At 45.5% G+C, this 26,638-nt stretch overlaps 1 protein-coding gene across 1 annotated transcript in view; it reads left to right on the top strand.

The window, feature by feature from the left end:
* Positions 1-26,638, top strand: part of vps13c (vacuolar protein sorting 13 homolog C) — a 473,104-nt gene that overhangs the window by 332,923 nt on the left and 113,543 nt on the right. Inside the window, 4 exon segments of the mRNA XM_072493103.1 lie at positions 3,280-3,669; positions 11,554-11,658; positions 14,015-14,179; positions 15,830-15,958. Of these exon segments, the coding sequence (XP_072349204.1) occupies positions 3,280-3,669; positions 11,554-11,658; positions 14,015-14,179; positions 15,830-15,958 (789 nt within the window).

The raw sequence follows: 26,638 nt of genomic DNA, 5'->3' as shown, positions 1-26,638 counted from the left end.
AAAAGCAGAAGAGAGATCAGCTCCCCCCACCCTCTGACATCACTTCAGTAATATGATCAGCTCCATTTCTTAAAGGTACATTGCTTAAACATCCATTTCTTAAAGGTACTCTCACATGACAATCCCCTTCCTGGAATCCCTTCACCCTCAGTCCACTTTCCCCTCCAAGTCCAATTCCTTCTGTATCTGTCCCTGGGGGGGGGAAAATCTATTTGCCTAATTTACTTACAACTGAACTTCCAAATCCTTATTATCGAGCCTTTAGCCTCCTTTTAACAGGACATTTTTGCAGCTACTTATCTGTGTGACCACACCAAGCACTGTCAGGTCCTGGTGTCAGCTGTAAAAACTGCTCAGAATTCCTGGATCATGCTGGAATGTGAAGTTAACTTCCTGGTTTTCCCACTGCAAAGTATCAGAATAGATCCCTGCCCTCCGCCTCCTCTAACACAAATGTAAGCAGCTCAGGGATTTCTTTTCTCACTAAGATTGAGACTGTTTAGTCAATGTTATTGCTGCTTCCACCCCATCCCCCTCCATTTTCAATAGCCCACTGCTATATCTAAATGTCCTCGCATGCCTTCCTATTCCCCACACACCATTCCACCCCGAAATTGTCTTTCTATAGATTCTCTCCCATCTCCCCTCATTTCCTCTCCAAGCTGATGTTGTCCATGAGGCCTGGCTCCAGCTCTCTCGACCCTACTCCGACCAAATGCTGACCACCCAGCTTATCTTCACGACTTCCAGATTCGTGGATGTTGTTGATGGCTCTCTCTGCTCAGGTACCCGCTATCCGCTCCGCTCTCCTTCTGATCTGCCCTCAAAAACAAAAAACAATCCCTAACCTCTCCAACCTTGCAAACTACCACCACATCTGCAAGCTCCCATTCCTCTCAAGTCCATGAAACTTGTCGTTGCCCAAAGCTGTGCTGATCTTTCTCAGAACTTCCATGTTTCAATCCCATGAATCACTATTCCACGCTGTCACACTAATGGAGCAGATCTCACCAAAGTCACAATTTTGGCTATTTTCTTGACGACTGTGACCAAAGTAAACTGGCTTTCCTTGTCCTTGATCTGTCTGTAGTCTATAAAACAGCAGATCACACTATCCTCCATTACCCACTCTCTACCATCATCCAACTGTGTGGAATTGAACCTGTATGGTCCCATTCTTATTTATCTAATCATAGCCAGAGAATCGTCTAGTATGGCATCTCTACTAGCTCCCACACAATTATCTCCAGTGACTCAATTCCAGATCTCCAGCATCCACACTATTTTTATTTTATTGCCCCCATGGATCTATCTTTTGCCCTCTCCTATTTCCATAGAGTCCCTACTATGCAGAAGGAGGCCATTCGGCCCATCAAGCCTGACCCTCAGAAAGAGCACCCCACCTCGGCACAGTCTCCCACCCTATCCCCGTGATCACGCCTAACCTTTGGACACGAAGGGGCAATTTGGCATAGCCAATCCATCTACCCTGCGCACCTTTGGGCTGTGGGAGGAAACCCATGCAGAGACAGAGAGAAAATGCAAACTCCACACAGACAGTTTCCGAAGACAGGAATTGAACCGCAGACCCTGGCACTGTGAGGTAGCATTGCTAACCACTTTCTCTACATGCCACAGCATCTAATATTTAATCATAAATAATCTTTATTATTGTCACAAGTAGGCTTACATTAACACTCTAATGAAGTTACTGTGAATAGCCCCGAGTCGCCACACTCCGGCGCCTGTTCGGGTACACTGAGGTAGAATTCACAATTCACCTGACAAGCATGTTTTTGGGGACGTGTGGGAGGAAAACGGAGCACCCGGAGGAAACCCACGCAGACTCCACACAGACAGTGACCCAACCGGGAATTGAACCTGGGACCCAGGAGCAGTGAAGAAACAGTGCTACCCACTGTGCTATCCTGACGCCCATCTAATGGCATAGCATCCATTTCAAAGTGCTTCCTGACACCACACAACCGTAGCTCACCACCTCCTCTCCCCCACCACTGTCTTAAATTGTCAGATTGCCTGCCCAGAATCTGGTGCTAGATGAGCAGAAATTTCTTCCAGTGAAGTATCTGGAAGATCGAACACATTGTTTTCAGTCACCACCACAAACTTTGCTTCCTCGCCACCACCTCTGTCCTTCATCCTGACAACTGTCTGAGTTGGCACCTGACTGTTTGCAACCGTTAGCACAGTGGTTAGCACTGTTGCTTCACAGCGGCAGGATCCCAGGTTCGATTCCCGGCTTGGGTCACTGTCTGTGCGGAGTCTGCACGTTCCCCCCGTGTCTGCGTGGGTTTCCTCCGGGTACTCCGGTTTCCTCCCACAGTCCCGAAAGACGTGCTTGTTAGGTGAATCGGACATTCTGAATTCTCCCTCGGTGTACCCGAACAGGCGCCGGAATGTGGCGACGAGGGGCTTTTCACAGTAACTTCATTGCGGTGTTAATGTAAGCCTACTTGTGACAATAATAAAGATTATTATTATCTTTGATCTTGAGATGAGCTTTCCATCACATGTTCATACCATCGCTACGCTTCCTGGTTTCCTCCCACAGTCCAAAGATGTGCAGGTTAGGTGGATTGGCTATGCTAAATTATCCTTGGTTTCCAAAAAAAAAGTTTTGGTGGGGTTACAGGGATAGGGTGGAGGTGTGGGGATAGGGTGGAGGTGTTGACCTTGGGTAGGGTGCTCTTTCCAAGGGCCGGTGCAGACTCGATGGGCTGAATGGTCTCCTGCACTGTAAACTCTATGATTTCCCCCATCAAAACCCTTCAAAATTCACCCCCCCCACCCCCTTGAACTACTGTGCTCTGAGGAGAAGATTCCGAGTTTCTCTTGCATCTCCACATAACGAATGTCGTCTATCCTTGGGACCACTCTGGTAAATCTCCCCCGCACCCTCTCCAAGATGTTGGCATCCTTCCTGAAGTATGGGGCCCAGAAGTGATCACAGAAGTCTAGGTGGGGCTCAAGCAGTGAGACTTAAAGCTGAAGCACAACAACTTGTTTCTGTGCAAAATCATGCTTGAATTTCTGCAACTCTGGAACCTGGCTGCTTTTTTAACAACTTTATGTCCTGCCACCTGCAAAATAAATGGTGTATGTGAGCCTCGTCAGTCACTTTGATCTCGACCTGGGGATCTCTCTGCCTCCCTCTTTCAAATGCCTCTCACTTTTCTTCCAAAATGCAACTGTTGATGTTACTTTTAAAAGTCCGCTCGAGTTTTGCTCTTTCAGTAAGTAGTGTCTTATTTTATCCAGGCAACTGCAGAAATCAACGAACTGTTGGAAGGATGCTCGGCAGACATACTGCAATCCAGAATGAAGGGGGAGATCATGGAGCTGGTCCTCCTGAAATACCAAGGCAGGAACTGGAGCGGCCACATTAAAGTCGAAGATGGGCTTACTGAAATGTTTCCGGTGTGCTTCACTGCGGACTCGAAGGACCGCATGAGCATTGATTTGCTCGTCCATGTTCAGAAGCTTAGTGGCCGCCTGTTGTTGTCCATTTATAGTCCGTACTGGATCATTAATAAAACCTCCCGAGTTCTGCAGTATCGCGCAGAAGACGTCCACATGAAACATCCAGCTGACTTCCGTGATGTTGTTCTGTTTTCCTTCAAACGGAAAAATATTTTCAGCAAAAATAAGGTATGCTTCATTCCTTTGGGATACTTTCAGTTGGCTGTAAGTAGGAGAGAACTCCATTTATTGGTACAGCGAGCTGTCATCCACAGTTTGAAAAGATAAAATGCCACAAAGGGGCGAATGGGGTGGTACGTTTTGCTAAAGTCAATTAAACCGTTGCACTTTTCTGAAGGACGCAGCTTCACCATAAAGCATCTCTTCTGTTCAATTTTTCTTTCTGTATTCACATGTAAAATACACATTAACATACCAGCCTTATTATAATCCATTAATGTTTGAGATGGATGCATTGTGATTTTGGAATTATGGCGTTTAGATGTGCAAGTCCTGGAAGTGTTGCTATAGGATTAATGTTTGTTTTTATTACATTTCTGAAAGGTTGGCTGGTATAACCATGACTACAGTGGCACGCTGTTCCACATTCTGCTCCCCCAGCCCCATTAAAGATCCCTTATCCGTAACAGCATTGCTGGCCTTTCAGCCCAAACTAGTGACAGGCTTTCCTCTTAAGGGGAGAAGAATGCAGAATCATATAACCACCATGGTGCGGTACAGGCTTGAGCAGTTCATGCTCGGGTCACTGCACCCTTTCGGTCAGCTACGTATGGATAGAATATTCCTCGGGTGGCTCAGTGGCACACTGGTTAGCACCGCCACCTCACAGCGCCAGGGACCCAGGTACAATTCCGGCCTCTGGTGACTGTCTGCGGAGTCTGCACGTTCTCCCCGTGTCTGCGTGGGTTTCCTCCGGGTGCTCCGGTTTCCTCCCACAGACCAAAGATGTGCAGGTTAGGTGGGTTGACCATGATAAATTTTCCCTTGGAGTGGAGTTGCAGAAATAGGGCGCGGGATTGGGCCTAGATTGGGTGGGCTTTTGAGGGGTTGGTGCAGACTTGATGGGCTGAATGGCCTCCTTCTGTACTGATTCCAGCCTGAGAGGTTCCACAGGCAGATCAGGGACTGAGACGAGGAGAAATGTCTTCACCCAGAGAGTGGTTGGCCTGTGGAATTCTCTACCATGGAAAGCCAAACATTGCATGTTTTCAAGACTGAGTTAGATATAGCCCTTGGAGCTAAAGGTATCAAAGGATACGAGGGAGGGAGGGGAGCAGGAACTAGTTACTGAATTGGGTGATCAGCCAAGATCATAATGAATGGCGGAGCAGGCTCGAAGGGCCGAATGGCCCCCTGCTCCTATTTTCTGTAGTTTCTTTGTCACAAGCATCAGTAATCTGATAAAATATTGGAAAATCTAGAGCTTTGCAGCCTGTAAAAGGGAGAACTAAGTGAGGACCTCATGGCGCTGGGTAAATTACAGAGTCCGGAAAAGTCTAAAATTCCAATTCAAACAAAATCTACAAAATGATGAGGAGCAGGGACTGAGCGGATAGTCAGAAGCTTTTCCCCAGGGTGGAAAAGTCAATTCATAGGGGACATAGGTTTAAGGTGCGAGGGGCAAGGTTGAGAGGAGATGTGCGAGGGAGTTTTTTTACACAGAGGATAGTGGGTGCCTGGAACTCGCTACCGGAGGAGGTGGTGGAAGCAGGGACGATAGTGACATTTAAGGGGTGCCTTGAAAAATGACATGAATAGGATGGGAGTAGAGGGATATTGGCCTTGGAGGTGTAGAAGGTTTTAGGTTAGATGGGCAGCATGGTCGGCTCAGGCTTGGAGGGCCGAAGGGCCTGTTCCTGTGCCGATTGGCCTACACAGACTTCTGGGAAGAAGAGCGATAGGAACAGCTTGATGCTGCGATGGGTAAAGAGGTCCCTGTTCTTTAGATGTGATTAAGCCACCTAATCAAAGTGTCAGTTTTGTGCTCTGTATATCCTAAACAAAAGAACATAAGAACTAGGAGCAGGAGTAGGCCATCTGGCCCCTCGAGCCTGCTCCGCCATCCAATGAGATCATGGCTGATCTTTTGTGGACTCAGCTCCACTTTCCGGCCCGAACACCATAACCCTTAATCCCTTTATTCTTCAAAAAACTATCTATCTTTATCTTAAAAACATTTAATGAAGGAGCCTCTACTGCTTCTCTGGGCAAGGAATTCCATAGATTCACAACCCTCTGGGTGAAGAAGTTCCTCCTAAACTCAGTCCTAAATCTACTTCCCCTTATTTTGAGGCTATGCCCCCTAGTTCTGCTTTCACCCGCCAGTGGAAACAACCTGCCTGCATCTATCCTATCTATTCCCTTCATAATCTTATATGTTTCTATAAGATCCCCCCCCTCATCCTTCTAAATTCCAACGAGTACAGTCTCGGTCGACTCAACCTCTCCTCGTAATCCAACCCCTTCAGCTCTGGGATTAACCTAGTGAATCTCCTCTGTACACCCTCCAGTGCCAGTACGTCCTTTCTCAGGTAAGGAGACCAAAACTGAACACACTGCTCCAGGTGTGGCCTCACTAACACCTTATGCAATTGCAGCATAACCTCCCTAGTCTTAAACTCCATCCCTCTAGCAATGACGGATAAAATTCCATTCATCTTCTTAATCACCTGTAAACCAACATTTTGCGACTCATGCACTAGCACACCCAGGTCGCTCTGCACAGCAGCATGTTTTTATATTTTATCATTTAAATAATAATCCCTTTTGCTGTTATTCCTACCAAAATGGATAACCTCACATTTGTCAACATTATATTCCATTTGCCAGACCCTAGCCCATTCACTTAGCCTATCCAAATCCCTCTGCAGACTTCCAGTATCCTCTGCACTTTTTGCTTTACCACTCATCTTACTGTCGTCCGCAAACTTGGTCACATTGCCCTTGGTCCCCAACTCCAAATCATCTATGTAAATTGTGAACAGTTGTGGCCCAACACTGATCCCTGAGGGACACCACTAGCTACTGATTGCCAACCAGAGAAACACCCATTAATCCCCACTCTTTGCTTTCTATTAATTAACCAATCCTCTATCCATGCTACTACTTTCCCCTTAATGCCATGCATCTTTATCTTATGCAGCAACCTTTTGTGTGGCACCTTGTCAAAGGCTTTCTGGAAATCCAGATATACCACATCCATTGGCTCCCCGTTATCTACCGCACTGTTAATGTCCTTAAAAAATTCCACTAAATTAGCTAGGCACGACCTGCCCTTTATGAACCCATGCTGCGTCTGCCCAATGGCACAATTTCCATCCAGATGCCTCGCTATTTCTTCCTTGATGAAAGATTCCAGCATCTTCCCTACTACCGAAGTTAAGTTCACTGGCCTAAAATTACCCGCTTTCTGCCTACCTCCTTTTTTAAACAGTGGTGTCACGTTTGCCAATTTCCAATCCGCCGGGACCACCCCAGAGTCTAGTGAATTTTGATAAATTATCACTAGTGCATTTTCAATTTCCCTAGCCATCTCTTTTAGAACTCTGGGATGCATTCCATCAGGTCCAGGAGACTTGTCAGGGCAGCACGGTAGCATAGTGGTTAGCACAATTGCTTCACAGCTCCAGAGTCCCAGGTTCGATTCCCCGCTTGGGTCACTGTGCGGAGTCTGCACGTTCTCCCCATGAGTGCGTGGGTTTCCTCCGGGTGCTCCGGTTTCCTCCCACAGTCCAAAGTTGTGCAGGTTAGATGGATTGGCTAAATTGCCCTTGGTGTCTAAAATTTCCCTTAGTGTTGGGTGGTGTTACTGGGTTATGGGGGATAGGGTGGGGGTATGGGCTTGGGTAGGGTGCTCTTTCCAAGAGCCGGTGAAGACTTGATGGGCTGAATGGCCTCCTTCTGCACTGTAAATTCTATGATTCTATGCTCGAGGAAATACTTGTTAGGAAGGAAGATGTGTTGGGCATTTTGAAAAACCTGAGGATAGACAAGTCCCCCGGGCCTGACGGGATATATCCAAGGATTCTATGGGAAGCAAGAGATGAAATTGCAGAGCCGTTGGCAATGATCTTTTCGTCCTCACTGTCAACAGGGGTGGTACCAGGGGATTGGAGAGTGGCAAATGTCGTGCCCCTGTTCAAAAAAGGGACTAGGGATAACCCTGGGAATTACAGGCCAGTTAGTCTTACTTCGGTGGTAGGCAAAGTAATGGAAAGGGTACTGAAGGATAGGATTTCTGAGCATCTGGAAAGACACTGCTTGATTAGGGATAGTCAGCACGGATTTGTGAGGGGTAGGTCTTGCCTTACAAGTCTTATTGAATTCTTTGAGGAGGTGACCAAGCATGTGGATGAAGGTAAAGCAGTGGATGTAGTGTACATGGATTTTAGTAAGGCATTTGATAAGGTTCCCCATGGTAGGCTTCTGCAGAAAGTAAGGAGGCATGGGATAGTGGGAAATTTGGCCAGTTGGATAACGAACTGGCTAACCGATAGAAGTCAGAGAGTGGTGGTGGATGGCAAATATTCAGCCTGGATCCCAGTTACCAGTGGCGTACCGCAGGGATCAGTTCTGGGTCCTCTGCTGTTTGTGATTTTCATTAATGACTTGGATGAGGGAGTTGAAGGGTGGGTCAGTAAATTTGCAGACGATACGAAGATTGGTGGAGTTGTGGATAGTAAGGAGGGCTGTTGTCGGCTGCAAAGAGACATAGATAGGATGCAGAGCTGGGCTGAGAAGTGGCAGATGGAGTTTAACCCTGAAAAGTGTGAGGTTGTCCATTTTGGAACGACAAATATGAATGTGGAATACACGGTTAACGGTAGAGTTCTTGGCAATGTGGAGGAGCAGAGAGATCTTGGGGTCTATGTTCATACATCTTTGAAAGTTGCCACTCAAGTGGATAGAGCTGTGAAGAAGGCCCATGGTGTGCTCGCGTTCATTAACAGAGGGATTGAATTTAAGAGCCGTGAAGTGATGATGCAGCTGTACAAAACTTTGGTAAGGCCACATTTGGAGTACTGTGTACAGTTCTGGTCGCCTCTTTTTAGGAAGGATGTGGAAGCTTTGGAAAAGGTGCAAAGGAGATTTACCAGGATGTTGCCTGGAATGGAGAGTATGTCTTACGAGGAAAGGTTGAGGGTGCTAGGCCTTTTCTCATTAGAACGGAGAAGGATGAGGGGCGACTTGATAGAGGTTTATAAGATGATCAGGGGAATAGATAGAGTAGACAGTCAGAGACTTTTTCCCCGGGTGCAACAAACCATTACAAGGGGACATAAATTTAAGGTGAATGGTGGAAGATATAGGGGGGATGTCAGAGGTGGGTTCTTTACCTAGAGAGTAGTGGGGGCATGGAATGCACTGCCTGTGGAAGTAGTTGAGTCGGAAACATTAGGGACCTTCAAGCAGCTATTGGATAGGTACATGGATTACGGTAAAATGATGTAGTGTAGATTTATTTGTTCTTAAGGGCAGCACGGTAGCATTGTGGATAGCACAATTGCTTCACTGCTCCAGAGTCCCAGGTTTGATTCCGGCTTGGGTCACTGTCTGTGCGGAGTCTGCACATCCTCCCCGTGTGTGCGTGGGTTTCCTCAGGGTGCTCCGGTTTCCTCCCACAGTCCAAAGATATGCAGGTTAGGTGGATTGGCCATGATAAATTGCCCTTAGTGTCCAAAATTGCCCTTGGTGTTGGGTGGAGGTGTTGAGTTTGGGTAGGGGGCTCTTTCCAAGTGCCGGTGCAGACTCAAAGGGCCGAATGGCCTCCTTCTGCACTGTAAATTCAATGATAATCTATGATTAATCTAGGACAAAGGTTCGGCACAACATCGTTGGCCGAAGGGCCTGTTCTGTGCTGTATTTTCTATGTTCTATGATTGTCTACCTTTAGCTCCATAAGCGTGCCCATCATTACCTCCTTAGTGATAACAATCATCTCAAGGTCCTCACCTGTCATAGCCTCATTTCTATCAGTCACTGGCATGTTATTTGTGTCTTCCACTGTGAAGATCGACCCAAAAAACCTGTTCAGTTCCTCAGCCATTTCCTCATCTCCCATTATTAAATCTCCCTTCTCATCCTCTAAAGGACCAATATTTACCTTATTTCGCAGTCCTCTAGTCTCCCACTTATATTTGCCACTTTGTATGCTTTTTCCTTCAATTTGATACTCTCCCTTATTTCCTCAGGTATCCACGGTCGATTTTCCCTCTTTCTACCATCCTTCGTTTTTGTTGGTATGAACCTTTGCTGAGCACTGTGAAAAATAGCTTGGAAGGTTCTCCACTGTTCCTCAACTGTTTCACCATAAAGTCTTTGCTCCCAGTCTACCTTAGCTAGTTCTTCTCTCATCCCATTGTAATCTCCTTTGTTTAAGCACAAAACACTAGTGTTTGATTTTACCTTCTCACCCTATTTTAAATTCCACCATATTGTGATCGCTCCTTCCGAGAGGATCCCTCACTATGAGATCATGAATCAATCCTATCTCATTACACAGGACCAGATCGAGGACTGCTTGTTCCCTCGTAGGTTCCATTACATACTAAAGATCAATATACCAATCCAATTCTTTTAGCAGAATTGGCCACCCACATGCCTTTCCCCATAACAAGCGTAGGGAAATATGTCAACCTGGAGATGTTCTCGATGGCGAGAATGGTTTGGTTGGTGTGGAATTGTGTACTGTGTTTTCTATTTTTTTTGCTGCTGCAGGGTATAAGTGTGTGGTTTTGGAGAGCACAGTCAAATCAGATTTTATAACCAATTGCTACTTATTTTCATGAAATAAACGTAGCATCAAAAACCTCCAATTCTTCCTTTCCTTCAAATGCCAATATCCCCTGGACCTAGCTCATCAGAGATTTTTAAAAATAAATTTAGACTCCCCAGTTATTTTTTTTTCCAATTAAAGGGCAACTTTAGCATGGCCAATCCACCTACCCTGCACATCTTTTTGAGTTGTGGGAACGAGACCCACGCAGACACGGGGAGAATGTGCAAACTCCACACGGGCAGTGACCCGGGGCCGGGATCAAATCCGCACCGCAGTGCCGTGAGGCAGCAGGGCCAACCACGGCCCAAGCTGTTCAGAGAATAGAGGCTTTATAGTTTGCAGTCAGAATCCCATATTTCACTGCATTGTACTGCTCATCAGGTCATAATTGGAAAATGAAGAATAAGGGTAAAGTGCCTGAAATTGGTGAGGATTTGATCGGGTCAGTAAGATTCGTCTTATCTCTCGTTCATAGATAAGTCAGTCCGGTTGAATGAATGCAAGATAATTTTTATTTCTTAAAAACACACTTTGGTGCATTCACATGAAATTAACTGGAAAATGCTTTCTCTGTGTCTCTCGAACTGTCCTTGAACAAGTAGAAGCAAAAACTTCAAGATATAAGTGACTTCAGATTTTCAAAATTAAAAGTCATTTCAACAAAAGCCTTTTGTTGAAATTATTATTCTCTGACGGCTATAATTTTAAAAATCAGTTCGACGGATTACATTCTTAAGGGAATCTTTATCTGGATTTAGCCCCTTACTTAGTTTCATTGGTTCGAATTCTCAGCTGAGACCCCCTCGATTCTTTCAGGAAAGTGTCAGTCACTTAACAGGCGATTGGTTAATTAGACATTAATCAATTATCCCAAATTAATTCAGTGTCCCATGACTTTTGTCCCATGTTCAAACTCCATACGTCACGTCTGGTCTCAGCTATGATATTGGTTCAATCTTGTTGAATGTGCCTTCATATCAGAACTTGTAGTACATTATTTGAAACTTTTGAGACAGCTAGTATTCAAATAATTATAACTTATATTTCTACAAATTCAGTGATTTTCAAGAATCATTTTCATTAATATTTTAAAGGACGCCTCTCTATAATTGCTGAATCCAACAGGGTTCCATTGGTGACCAAGTAGTATGTCAATCCGCTGTATACCACCATGATCTCATATTGCGCCTACATACCTGATATTTTTTGAGATATAAATTGATCGTGAAGTATTATGTTGAAAAATACATTTTAATTTTCTTTCTGACTTATAGATTCAGCTGTGTGTATCCACCAGCAGCTGGTCTAATGGTTTCTCATTAGACACAGTGGGGAGTTACGGCTGTGTCAAGTGTCCTGCGAAGAATATGGACTATTTGGTGAGCTTTCTCAATTGAAGAGCAGTTTGCATATTTCGAGGGGCAGCTACTAAACAGGAGAGCAATTTTAGACTGAAATTTACTGCATAAATTCAGAGCCAAGTCTCTCCTCTATCTTTTGCTGGAGTGCTTAATCCAGCAATATAATCAGTACACTTAAATTCCAAGTGAGTTACTTTGATTTTATGCTCAAAAGATTGAAAATCTTCGGGCCTAGTACCTGGAACTAAATCTGCAACCATCCCTTTTGACCCAAAGTGCTGCCAATTGTACATATTGTATGTTTCCCCCAGCTCTGCAGAATGAACTTCTAGCACAATAACATTGCTTTTCAGCTTCACGCATCAACCAGTCATGCCGCCCCACAGCTAATGCCCTCCAGTACGTAACAAACAGTGTTAACAGTGTTGTACTTTGATCCCGAGTGCACAAAGGAAGGGCTTGACTTAAACCTAGGCTTTGGAATGGTGTTTCAACCTCTTGAGCAGCACTGTTCCTCCAAATACTTAGTAGCTGTTTCAGTTATTACTGTCACCCTGGTGTATTTGTAGAGCTGACACTCTGAATCATAAGGGGAACACAGAATATGGGAGCCGGAGCCATTTCCCCCCTTGAGCTTGTTCAGCCATTGTGAAATCACAATTGAACTGTGACCCTAATTCGATACACTCGCCTTTGCTGTATATCCCTCAATCTCTTTGGTTTACAAGAATATTAGATCTCATATTTTAAATTAACAGTTGCTCAAACATCTATTGCCGTTTGCAGAAGAGAATTCCAGACTTTTACCATTCTTTGTTGTTTCCTAACTTCACTCCTGGAAGGCCTTGCTCTGATTTTGAGACCACACGCCTCGCCTTGAATCCTTTCCACTGGTTGGGGAGTTTATCTCTTTCTCTACCCTATCTGTTTCTCTTAATACCTTCAAAATGTTGATTAAAACTTGATGCTGGCACGGTGGTTAGCATTGCTGCCTCACAGCTCCAGGGACCCGGGTTTAATTCCAGACTGTGGGTCACTGTCTGTGCGGAGTCTGCCCGTCCTCCCCGTGTGTGCGTGGGTTTCCTCCGGGTGCTCCGGTTTCCTCCCACAGTCCATAGACGTGCAGGTTAGGTGGATTGGCCATGATAAATTGCCCTGAGTGTCCAAAATTGTCCTTAGTGTTGGGTGGGGTTACTGGGTTATGGGGATAGGGTGGAGGAGTGCGGTTGGGTAGGGCGCTCTTCCAGAGGGTCGGTGCTGACACGATGGGCCGAAAGGCCTTCTGCACTGTTGGGATTCTATGATTCTAAAAGAAAACTTTCGGGAATATGACTAGCTTGTGTAATCTCACTACATTTATCCGTCGAGTCCAGACATTATTCTGGTATGCTCACGCACTCCCTCCAAGGCCAATATATTCTTCCAAAGGTGTGGTGTGCAGAACTGCTCACTGTTCTCCAGGTGCAATTTAACTCGGGCTTGTATCACTGAACCATGACTACTACCCCTTTGTATTCATGTCCTCTATTGAAGGTCAGCATTCCGTCTATTTTCTGTATCTGTTCATTTTATGATCACTCTTTAACGATCTGGGTACCTAGATTTTGGAATTCTGGACTATACTAGCTCTTCTTAAATCGCACATCGCCAACAATCTGTCCTGGTCCACCCACATCGACGCTACGACCAAGAAAGCACAACAGCGCCGATACCTCTTCAGGAAACTAAGGAAATTTGGCATGACCACATTGATTCTTACCAATTTTTACAGATGCACCATAGAAAGCATCCTATCAGGCTGCATCACAGCCTGGTATGGCAACTGCTCAGCCCAGGACCGCAAGAAACTACAGAGAGTCGTGAACACAGAGCCCAGTCCATCACATGACCCCGCCTCCCATCCATTAACTCTATCTACACCTCCCGCTGCCTGGGGAGAGTGGGCAGCATAATCAAAGACCCCTCCCCACCCGCCTTACTCACTCTTCCAACTTCTTCCATCGGGCAGGAGGTACAAAAGTCTGAGAACACGCACTAACAGATTCAAAAACAGCTTCTTCCCCGATGTTACCAGACTCTTGAATGACCCTCTTATGGACTGAACTGATCTTTTCAAACATGTTCTCTACTGAGTGCTCACCCGATGCCTGTGACTGTGTTTACATTGTGTATTTATCGTCTGTCCAATGTTTTTTTTTCATGTATGGAACAATATGCCTGGACTGTACGCAGAACAATACTTTTCACTGTACCTCGGTACACGTGGCAATAAATAAAATTCAATTCAATTCTAGTTCATGTGTGCTGGATGCATATGATGTAGCTCATCTTTACTGTAAATGGGTCGAAAACTAATTTATATTTGAAATCACAGATTGGAGTGACCATTAAGATGAGCAGTTTCAACATGACCAAGGTTGTCACCCTAACTCCATTCTACACGTTGGTTAATAAGTCTTCCTATGAGTTGGAAGTTGGAGAAGATCAGCCCACTGGACAACTAGACAATGGGAAATGGATTTATATTTCAGCAGCAGAGGTATAGTATTGGGCTTTGCTTTCGAAGTACGCTTGTGAAGATAGCCATTTGATCTTGTGAGTTTGTCATCAGCATTGCATGCTGAATTACTGCAGAATGCACATCTTTAATGCATCCACATTTTGATGTTAGAACAAGTTACACGATGCCATTTGCTGGTTCGATCAATTGTAGATGACATCTGCTAACTAGATTAGGAAAGAAAGGCGTCAATGGTAAAAATCCAAACATTAAGCACACCGTAGATAGAAATGTCCAGGGTACATTTACAGTGTAAATCAGAGTCTTTACAGAGAACTCATCACTACAACCATCTTCATTCTGTTTTCAGCCGAATCTTTCCTGTGGGACCTACGCCAAATACTTGTCAATTTCCCCAAAAATGTTAGCTTGACTGGATTCTGAATGTAATTAATTTGATTTTTTTTGTTCTATACATGAAACAATGTTGTTCACAAGTGACTGTGGCTGCTCCTTCCCATCCTTTTTACTGGAAAACAATCTCCATAAGACCATTGGAGCAGAATTAGGCCATTCGGCCCATCGAGTCTGCTCCGCCATTCAATCATGGCTGATATGTTTCTCATCCCCATTCTCCTGCCTTCTCCCCATAACCCCTGACCCCCTTATTAATCACGAATCTACCTATCTCTGTCTTTTCAGAGGGTTGGTGCAGATCTAATGGGCCGAATGGCCTCCTTCTGCACTGTGGGGATTCTATGATTCTAAAGCACTCAGTAATTTGGCCATCCATACCCTTCTGCGGCAATGAGTTCCACAGATTCACCACCCTCTGGCTGACAAAATTCCTCCATCTGTCTGAGGCTGTGCCCTCGGTTTCTAGTTTCTCCTACCAGGGGAAATATCCTCTCTACGTCCACTCTATCCAGGCCTTGATTTTCTCCATTTAAGTAAATGCCTGAACCAACCAACGGGTCTCTTGAATACTACATACTCACGCAGAGCTCTTCACGAGATCGGCGTTTTTGAGCGTGTTTAGGATAATTTCGTGAATATTGGACAAGGGAGCTTATAATGTGGTGTCGCATCCGATGGAAGAATTGTACCCCTCAGCTAAGGTGTTTCTTCACTGTTTGAGCTCTTCGGTACTTTCCTAATCAGTTACCATATGTGCAGGACCTCATCTTGTAACTGCCACCATCGCTAAATGAAAATGTAAAATCCGAATTTGTGTTGAAGTTCAAAATCATTTGCGCCTGCCTATTTTCAAATTTGGAATTTCGATAACAGGGAGGGTTGTTGTAGTGTAGATTAAGATATTCATATATAATTAAAATATAATTGTGGAAATTGGTAAATGTTATTGAATGAGGTTTATTAGCAATATTTCAATTCTTGGGTTGGGTATTTGGTTTTTCCAGGGGGTCTGTGTGCTCTCATCGTAAGGAAACCATGTACTTTGACAGTGCAGCACAAGATTTCAATATTTTCTGTTTTATAATGTTGACATGAAAGATTTGTAATATCTCATCTCCTTTTGATTGGAGCAAACTACTTGTGTTGCACCTGAAATTCTGTCAATCATTGTAATTTTTGTTTTTCTTTAGCTTTGTGTCCATGAAGTAACTAGTTCCTCATGCTTTGTTATCTGAGGAGCCCATCGCTAATATTTCTCCAATTTTATTTCAGTGTCTTCCTTTCTGGCCTGAAACATCATCAAACAAGCTTCATGTCCGAGTGGTTGGTTCTGAACTGTCATCAAAGTCTTTCTTCTATAATAAGCAAGACAACGGCACATTGCTGAGCCTTGACCATGTGGTAAGTTCACCCGCTTGGTTTTATTTGCATTCCCCTTGACGATGCCGGTGGTTGGATCTCCATTTGGAACCAAATGCGGAGGAGAGGCCTACTGTTGTCTGCTGTCCTGTGAGTGCATTATCTTACTAGGAGGGCAGTGGAGGCACAAAAGAGGCGAAATTAGACATTTTTCAGATCAAAGAACAAAGAAAATTACAGCACAGGAACAGGCCCTTCGGCCCTCCCAGCCTGCGCCGATCCAGATCCTTTATCTAAACCTGTTGCCTATTTTCCAAGGATCTACTTCCCTCTGTTCCCCGCCCGTTCATATATCTGTCTAGATGCATCTTAAATGATACTATCATGCCCGCCTCTACCATCTCCGCTGGCAAAGCGTTCCAGGCACCCACCACCCTCTGTGTAAAAAAAACTTTCCACGCACATCTCCCATAAACATTCCCCCTCTCACCTTGAAATCGTGACCCCTTGTAATTGACACCCCCACTCTTGGAAAAAGCTTGTTGCTATCCACCCTGTCCATACCTCTCATAATTCTGTAGACCTCAATCATGCCCCCCTCAACCTCCGTCTTTCCAACGAAAACAATCCCAATCTACTCAACCTTTCTTCATAGCTAGCGCCCTCCATACCAGGCAACATCTTGGTGAACCTCCTCTGCACCCTCTCTAAAGCATCCACATCCTTCTGGTAATGTGGCGACCAGAACTGCACGCAGTATTCCAAATGTGGCCTAACCAAAGTCCTATACAACTGTAACATGACCTGCCGACTCTTGTACTCAATACCTCGTCCGATGAAGGCAAGCATGCTGTATGCCTTCTTGACCACTCTATCGACCTGCGTTGCCACCTTCAGGGTACAATGGACCTGAACTCCCAGATCTCTCTGTACATCAATTTTCCCCAGGACTCTTCCATTGACCGTATAGTCCACTCTTGAATTAGATCTTCCAAAATGCATCACCTCGCATTTGCCTGGATTGAACTCCATCTGCCATTTCTCTGCCCAACTCTCCAATCTATCTATATTTTGCTGTATTCTCTGACAATCCTCCTCGCTATCTACAACTCCACCAATCTTAGTATCATCTGCAAACTTGCTCATCAGACCACCTATACCTTTGTCCAGATCATTTATGTATATCACAAACAACAGTGGTCCGAGTACTGATCCCTGTGGAACACCACTAGTCACCATTCTCCATTTTGAGACACTCCCTTCCACCACTACTCTCTGTCTCCTGTTGCCCAGCCAGTTCTTTATCCATCTAGCTAGTACACCCTGAACCCCATACGACTTCACTTTTTCCATCAACCTCCCATGGGAAAATTAATCAAACGCCTTACTGAAGTCCATGTATATGACATCTATAGCCCTTCCCTCATCAATTAACTTTGTCACTTCCTCAAAGAATTCTATTAGGTTTGTAAGACATGACCTTCCCTGTACAAAAAAATGCTGCCTATCACTGATAAGTCCATTTTCTTCCAAATGTGAATAGATCCTATCGCTCAGTATCTTCTCCAACAGTTTGCCTACCACTGACGTCAAGCTCACAGGTCTATAATTCCCTGGATTATCCCTGCTACCCTTCGTTAACAAAGGGACAGTATTAGCATTTCTCCAGTCCTCCGGGACCTCACCCGTGCTCAAGGATGCTGAAAAGATATCTGTTAAGGCCCCAGCTATTTCGTCCTTCGCTTCCCTCCGTAACCTGGGATAGATCCCATCTGGACCTGGGGACTTGTCCACCTTAATGCCTTTTAGAATGCCCAAAACTTCCCCCTTCCTTATGGCGACTTGACCGAGAGTATTTAAACATCCATCCCTAACCTCAACATCCGTCATGTCCCTCTCCTTGGTGAATACCGATGCAAAGTACTCATTAAGAATCTCACCCATTTCCTCTGACTCCACGCATAAATTCCCTCTTTTGTCTTTAAGTGGGCCAATCCCGTACCAGCCTCCACGAACAGGCGCCGGAATGTGGCGACTAGGGGCTTTTCACAGTAACTTCATTTGAAGCCTACTTGTGACAAGTGATTTTCATTTTCATTTCATTTCAATCCTTTCTAGTCTTTGAGTGGGCCAATCCTTTCTCTAGTTTCTCTAGTTACCCTCTTGCTCCTTATACACTAATAAAAGGCTTTGGGATTTTCCTTAACCCTGTTAGCCAAAGATATTTCATGACCCGTTTTAGCCCTCTTTAATGCGCGTTTGAGATTTGTCCTACTTTCCCGATATTCCTCCAAAGCTTCATCAGATTTAAGTCGCCTAGATCTTATGTATGCTTCCTTTTTCATCTTAGCTAGTCTCACAATTCCACCCGTCATCCATGGTTCCCTAATCTTGCCATTTCTATCCCTCATTTTCACAGGGATATGTCTGTCCCGCACTCTAATCAACCTTTCCTTAAAAGACTCCCACATTTCAAATGTGGATTTACCCTTAAACAGCTGCTCCCAATTCACATTCCCTCGCTCCTGCCGAATTTTGTTATACTTGGCCTTTCCCCAATTTAGCACTCTTCCTTTCGGACCACTCTCGTCTTTGGCCATGAGTATTCTAAAACTTACGGAATTGTGATCGCTATTCCCAAAGTAATCACCGACTGAAACTTTAACCACCTTGCCGGGATCATTCCCCAATACCAGGTCCAGTATGGCCCCTTCCCGAGTTGGACTATTTACATACTGCTCTAAAAAACTCTCCTCGATGCTCTTTACAAATTCTGCTCCATCTACGCCTCCAACACTACATGAGTCCCATTCAATGTTGGGGAAGTTAAAATCTCCCATCACGACCACCCTATTGCTCCTACATTTTTCTATTATCTGTCTACATATTTGTACCTCTACTTCACGCTCGCTTTTGGGAGGCCTGTAGTAAAGTCCCAACAATGTTACTGCGCCCTTCCTATTTCTTAGCTCTACCCATGTTGCCTCAGTGCTCGAATCCTCCATAGTGCCCTCCATAATCACAGCTGTGATATCATCTCTGACCAGTAACGCAACTCCTCCACCCCTTTTACCTCCCTCTCTATCCCTCATGAAGCATCTATACCCTGGGATATTTAGTTGCCAGTCTTGCCCTTCCCTCAACCGAGTCTCAGTCATACCAATAACATCAGATTCCCAGGTACTAATCCAAGTTCATCTGCCTTACCTGCTACACTTCTCGCATTGAAACAAATGAACCTCAGACCACCTGTCCCTTTGCGTTCATCATCTCTTCGTTGTCTACTCTTCCCCTTAGTCACAATGATTTTATTATCTAGTACCTTACTGGCTTTAGTTGCTACCTCTTTACTGACCTCTAACTTCCAAATCTGGTTCCCATCCCCCTGCCACATTAGTTCAAAACCTCCCCAACCGTGTTAGCAAAAGCACCTCCTAGGACATTGGTTCCAGTCCTGCCCAGGTTTGTAATGGTCCCACCGCCCCAGAACCGGTTCCAATGTCCCCAAAATCTGAACCCCTCCATCCTGCACCATCTCTCAAGCCACGTATTCATTCTGACTATTCTTGAATTTCTACTCTGACTGTCTCGTGGCACTGGTAGCAATCCTGTGATTACTACCTTTGAGGTCCTACTTCTTAACTTATCTCCTAAATTCTGATTGTAGGACCTCATCCTGTTTTTTACCTATATCGTTGGTGCGTATATGCACCACGACAACTGGCTGTTCACCCTCCCCCTTCAGTATGACCTGCAGCCGATCTGAGACATCCCTGACCCGTGCACCCGGGAGGCAACATACCATTCGGGAGTCTCGTTTTCGACCACAGAAACGCCTGTCTACGCCCCTTATGATTGAATCCCCTATGACTATAGCCCTGCCAGTCTTTTTCCCGCCCTTCTGTGCAGCAGAGCCAGCCACGGTGCCATGAGCCTGGCTACTACTGTCTTCCCCTGGTGAGTAATCTCCCCCAACAGTATCCAAAACGGTATACCTGTTTTGGAGGGAGATGACCGCAGGGGACACCTGCACTGCCTTCCTGCTCTTTCTCTGCCCTTTGGTCACCCATTCCCTGTCTCCCTCACCAACCCTGATCTGCGGTGTGACCAACTCATTGAACATGCTGTCCACGACCTCCTCAGCATCGCGGATGCTCCAAAGTGAGTCCATCCGCAGCTCCAGAGCCGTCATGCGGTCTAACAGGAGCTGCAGCTGGACACACTTCCCGCACATGAAGGAGTCGGGGGCATCGGCCGCGTCCCTGAACTCCCACATTGAGCAAGAGGCGCATAACACGGGTCTGGGGTCTCCTGCCATTTTTACACTTTACCTTAACTGATTACAAATATAATGTCAAGTAATGAATAAATGAAAGGTATAAAGATTTTACTTACCATTAACACGAAGAGTTAAATTTCTCCCAGCTACAGCTAATTGGAGCACTTTTCTTACAAGTCAATCAGGTCACTGCTTTGCTGTGATGTCACTCTTGAAATTTATCCCCAAAGACCCTGTGGCCGTTGTTTAAGCAGCGAAGCAGCCCCGCCCACTCCAACAGCTGAATTCCCGCCGAAAAGCCTCGAATCCACGAAGCAGCTAGTTTCAATACTCACCGCTCGATTCTGTAGCTCCGCCCACTCCAACAGCTGCATTCCCGCCAAAAAAAAAGGATGGGTCATTTCGCTCAACAGGCCTGTCCCTTTCTTATTGATCAAATCCATCCGTCTGCCTTTTAGACCTGTTCTTTCACCTATCTTTGTCCAGGAACAGGCCAAATTGCATCTAGAACATATTTGTACAATGAACTTTTATTAATGTGTTCAGTCTGTTCCTTAAAGAACAATAGTTTCATCAGCCTAACTTTTTAAAATTGGTGAAATGAGGAGAGGCCAGGGCTCCAGACTCGGCAAGGACCTGGTCAGCTCATTTAGGTTACGAGGCTAATGGTGTCTAAGGCAGAGCTTATAACTTCGATTTTACTTTTTCATTTTGGACGTGAATATTGATGACCCTGTAGTTTGTTACTACATTAAGGGTGTCGTACTGAGCAATGGTACTTGTAAAAACACATGAAGTGTGTAAGGGTGGGATGGTCTTTTTTTTGGTCCACCTTTTCTAGCCAGCTGACAATTTATATGTCTGATGAAATATTCAAAACTCATTTCCTCTACTTTATTGAAAGGTGCAGATTGGTAGATGATTTTTACGGCGGTTGGAGGGTGCAGATCTCCATTTATCTGAATGATGCATGAGGAAAACATTAACATGCAAGTGGCTGTATGCCCTCTGGTCCTTCAGCTGCATGTTGGAAACTGTGGTTCATACCGCCGGATGGAAGGAAATTTGACATCGCTCCTCTCCCACTTGAACATATCCTGTCTGGTGGAGCAAAATTTAAACAGGTGGTAGACTTAGTGAGATGACAGAGTGCTAGGGGTGGGGATGTAAATAGGAAGGGCCATGAGCGAGAGAGAGATCTTCACAAGTCATGGGGCAGCAGATTAAAGATCTGGCTGCAGCTGGGAACAGTAGCAGAATGGTTATGTTACAATCCTCATGTCACCTCACGGCTTGGTGTATCCCTCCCCATTATCAGCAGCAGTTCATGTCCAAATGCAGCAGCACCTGAACAATATCTAGGCTTAGGCTGACGGGTGGCAAGTAACATTCGCGCCACATAAGTGCTAGGCCATGACCATGTCCAACGAGTGAATCTAACTATCACCCCATGACATTCAATGGCATTCCATTGCCGAATCCCCCACTCTCAAAATTCTAGGGGTTCCCATTGACCAGAAACTGCACTGGACCAGCCTTATACATACTGTGGCTAACAGAGCAGGTCAAAGACTCGTAATCCTACGGTGAATGACTCGCCTTCTGACCCCCAAAGCCTGTTCACCATCTCTAAGACGCAAGTCAGGAGTGTGATGGAATATTGAGAAGCTCGACACAATCTAGGAGAAAGCAGCCCGCTTGTTTGGTACCCTATTCACAAACATTCAGTTCTTCCGCCACCGATGAACAGTGGCAGCCGTGTGAACCATCTGCAGATACACTGCAGGAGCTCACCAGACTCCCCAGATAGCACCTTGCAAACCCACAACCATTACCATGAAGAAGGACAAGGGTAGCAGATACCTGGGAACCCCACCACCTGGAGGTTCCCCTCCAAGTCACTCACCACCCCGACTTGGAAATATATCGGCCGTTCCTTCACTGTCGCTGGGGCAAAATCCTGGACTCCCTCCCTAACAGCACAGTGGGTGTACCTACACCACATGAACTGTAGTAGTGCAAGGAGGCAACTCACCTCCACCTTCTCGAGGACAAAGAGGAATGGTCAATAAATGCTGGCCGAGCCAGTGAAGCCCACATCCCATAAATTTAAAAACAAAGAAATTTCCCATTGAACCAAACTTTCATTAATGAACAGTTCAGGATGGCAAGGCAGGAACAGCACCAAGTCTACGCAACAACTGATGAAGCTACAGCACAAGATCACATACTTGCTAAACAATGGAAGCAGCGTGTGATTGACGGCTAACCAATTGGATTGAAGCTTTGCAGTCTCGCCGTATCCAATCATGTAAGGTGGTGGACAATTAAATAATTATCAGTAGGAGGAGACTGCACCATCATCGTCATTCTCAATGATGGTGATGCCCAACACCTCCGTGTAAAAGATGAGACTAAAGCGTTCACAGCAATCTTCAGCCAGAAGTGCAGAGAGGATGAGCCATCTCGGGCTGTTCTAGAGGCCCCCAGCATCTCAGATGCCAGCCTTCAGCCCGTTCGATTCACTCCATGTGATATCAAGCACCAGCCGATGACATGGGTAGAGCAAACACTCTGGGCCCAACAACATGTGAACATACATACATATGAAGTAGGCCACTCGAGCCTGCTCCCCGATTTGATAAGATCACGGCTTATCTGATTCAACCTCAAAATTACATTTACACCTACCCGCGATAATCTTTCACCCTCTTGCTTATCACCAATCTATCTGGCTCTGCCTTCAGAATATTCAAAGAGTCTGCTCCTCCTGCCTTTTGAGGAAGAGAGTTCCAAAAATTCATCACTGCGAGAAATAAATTCTCTTCATTTCGTTCTTAGATGGGCCACCCCTTATTTTTAAAGAGTGCCCCTAGTTCTAGATTCTCCCACGAGAGGAAACATTTTCTCCATATCGACCCTGTCGAGACAGCTCGGGATCTTTTATGTTTCAATCAATCTGCCTTTTACTCTTATAAACTTGAGCGGATGCAAGCCTAACCTGTCCAACCTTTCCTCGTAAGAGGTCCCTCCCATTGCAGGTTTTAATCTAGCGAACTGTTTCCAGCCTATTTGCATTTTTCCTGAAATAAAGAGTCCAATTCAGTCCACAGTATTCCAGATGTGGTCGAAGAAAAGCCCTCGGTCACATCCTGAATGTAGTACTGAAGACTAGTGCTCCTGAAATTAGCCATTGGCCAAGCTGTTCCAGCTCAGCTATAACACAGCCATCTACTGGACAATGTGGAATATTTCCCAGATAGATCCTGTACACAAGAACAGGGCAAATCCAACCTGGCCAATTACCACTTCATCGGTCTTTTTTCAATCATCAGCATAGTGGCAGATGGTGTTGTTGATGATACTATCAAGTGGCACTTGCACAGCAAAGACTTGCTTATTGATGCTCAGTTTGGGTTATGCCAAAGCCACTCAGCTCCTGACCTCATTACAGCCTTGGTCCAAGCATGGACAAAGGAACTGAATTCCAGAAGTGAGGTGAGAGCGACAGTGCTTGACATCAAGGCAACATTTGGCCGAATGTTGTATCAAGGAACCCTAGCCAGACAGGCAAACTCCACTGGTTGGCGTCGCACCTGGCATGAAGGAAGATGTTTGTGATTGTTGGTGAGCAATAATCTCATGCAAAGTGCATCACTGTTGGAGTTCCTCAGAGTCGTGTCCTAACCACCTTCAGCTGCTTCTACCAGCTGTAACTTGGGCAGTAAAACGGCCTGTATCTCTCTGTGGCAAGACCTTGAAAACATTCAGGCTTGAGCTGATAAGTTCATTAGAGATAGCAGCAGAATTTGACCATTTGGCCCATCGAGTATGCTCCACCATTCAATCATGGCCGATCTCATCCTGGCCTTCACCCCACCGATAATAATAAATCTTTATTAGTGTCACAAGTGGGCTTACATTAACGCTGCAATGAAATTACTGTGAAAAGCCCCTAGTCGCCACATTCCGGCAGCTGTTCGGGTACACAGAGGGAGAATTCAGAATGTCCAATTCACCTAGCATCACGTCTTTCGGGACTTGTGGGAGGAAACCGGAGCACCCGGAGGAAACCCACGCAGACACGGGGAGAACGTGCAGACTCCGCACAGACAGTGACCCAGCGGGAATCGAACCTGGGATAAAGAAACATGGCTTTTCATTCTCATGGTTTTAATATGACCATATTTCCCTGTATAAACTCTCTGAAGCAACTAATGTTGGCCATAAGGAACCAAAAACACATTGTGCATGTTTGTAGGAGCGTTCCCAAGGACTGAGTATTGAGCTGGCTTTTACGTGGGTTAGTCCCCAGGGCCTGATGGGATCTACCCCAGAATACTGAAGGAGGCTGGAGAGGAAATTGCTGAGGCCTTGACAGAAATCTTTGGATCCTCACTGTCTTCAGGGGATGCCCCGGAGGACTAGAGAATAGCCAATGTTGTTCCTCTGTTTAAGAAGGGTGGCAAGGATAATCAAGGGAACTACAGGCCGGTGAGCCTTACTTCAGTGGTAGGGAAATTACTGGAGAGAATTCTTCGAGACAGGATCTACTCCCATTTGGAAGCAAATGGACGTATTAGTGAGAGGCAGCATGGTTTTGTGAAGGGGAGGTCGTGTCTCTCTAACTTGATAGAGTTTTTTGAGGAGGTCACTAAGATGATTGATGCAGGTAGGGCAGTGGATGTTGTCTATATGGACTTCAGTAAGGCCTTTGACAAGGTCCCTCATGGTAGACTAGTACAAAAGGTGAAGTCACACGGGATCAGGGTTGAGCTGGCAAGGTGGATACAGAACTGGCTAGGTCATAAAAGGCAGAGAGTAGCAATGGAAGGATGCTTTTCTCATTGGAGGGCTGTGACCAGTGGTGTTCCACAGGGATCAGTGCTGGGACCTTTGCTGTTTGTAGTATATATAAATGATTTGGAGGAAAATGTAACTGGTCTGATTAGTAAGTTTGCAGACGACACAAAGGTTGGTGGAATTGCGGATAGCGATGAGGACTGTCAGAGGATACAGCAGGATTTAGATTGTTTGGAGACTTGGGCGGAGAGATGGCAGATGGAGTTTAATCCGGACAAATGTGAGGGAATGCATTTTGGAAGGTCTAATGCAGGTAGGGAATATACAGTGAATGGTAGAGCCCTCAAGAGTATTGAAAGTCCAAGAGATCTAGGAGTACAGGTCCACAGGTCACTGAAAGGGGCGACACAGGTGGAGAAGGTAGTCAAGAAGGCATACGGCATGCTTGCCTTCATTGGCCGGGGCATTGAGTATAAGAATTGGCAAGTCATGTTGCAGCTGTATAGAACCTTAGTTAGGCCACACTTGGAGTATAGTGTTCAATTCTGGTCGCCACACTACCAGAAGGATGTGGAGGCTTTAGAGAGGGTGCAGAAGAGATTTACCAGAATGTTGCCTGGTATGGAGGGCATTAGCTATGAGGAACGGTTGAATAAACTCGGTTTGTTCTCACTGGAACGAAGGAGGGGCGACCTGATAGAGGTCTACAAAATTATGAGGGGCATAGACAGAGTGGATAGTCAGAGGCTTTTCCCCGGGGTAGAGGGGTCAATTACCAGGGGGCATAGGTTTAAGGTGAGAGGGGCAAGGTTTAGAGTAGATGTACGAGGCAAGTTTTTTACGCAGAGGGTAGTGGGTGCCTGGAACTCGCTGCCGGAGGAGGTAGTGGAAGCAGGGACGATAGTGACATTTAAGGGGCATCTTGACAAATACATGAATAGGATGGGAATAGAGGGATACGGACCCAGGAAGTGTAGAAGATTGTAGTTTAGTCGGGCAGCATGGTCGGCACGGGCTTGGAGGGCCGAAGGGCCTGTTCCTGTGCTGTACATTTCTTTGTTCTTTGTTAGTTACAGCTCAGCTGAACACACAAGACCTGCAGACACATCAACTCTAGTTAAGACGGCTTTATTTTTCCAAGCTTGGTGCAAATATGAGGGAGAGTGATTTGGATAAATGCCAAAACCACATTATTTTACGCTGGTACAGACGCCCCAATTATACAATTGTCCAAAAATCAATAGCCCACCCCAGTTGGACTTGATCCAATCCTTGGAGCTGTCAATTTGATAGTCACCATTGAAGGTTACTTTAAGCACCATGATGACTGTGATCAACTCATGGTTTAACCCATCCTGCCACCCATTGTTTACCAGGATACCTTATCCGTTATAAAGTTGTTTTTCTGCCATTCCTATGTTACTTGTCGAAGCCAGTTCCTGCCCACCTCATTGTTCATCTAAGGGAAGGATGCTAAAGTTGGTTCCTCTTTACAGCATGGATTGTCTGAGACAGGATGTTGGGGCCACTGATAAGAACTGCTTACCTAGCTGACTGTGTTATTGCTGACCACACTATTTCTGTCTATCCTGTTTGTCTTAAAAACATGGGCAAGTTAGCTAGCTTAAATCCCATCATGC

This window comes from Scyliorhinus torazame, chromosome 30, assembly GCF_047496885.1.
Source record: "Scyliorhinus torazame isolate Kashiwa2021f chromosome 30, sScyTor2.1, whole genome shotgun sequence".
Classification (NCBI taxonomy): Eukaryota; Metazoa; Chordata; class Chondrichthyes; order Carcharhiniformes; family Scyliorhinidae; genus Scyliorhinus; species Scyliorhinus torazame.
The sequence above is the reverse complement of the archived record's forward strand: the minus strand, read 5'-3'. Positions and strand labels throughout refer to the sequence as shown.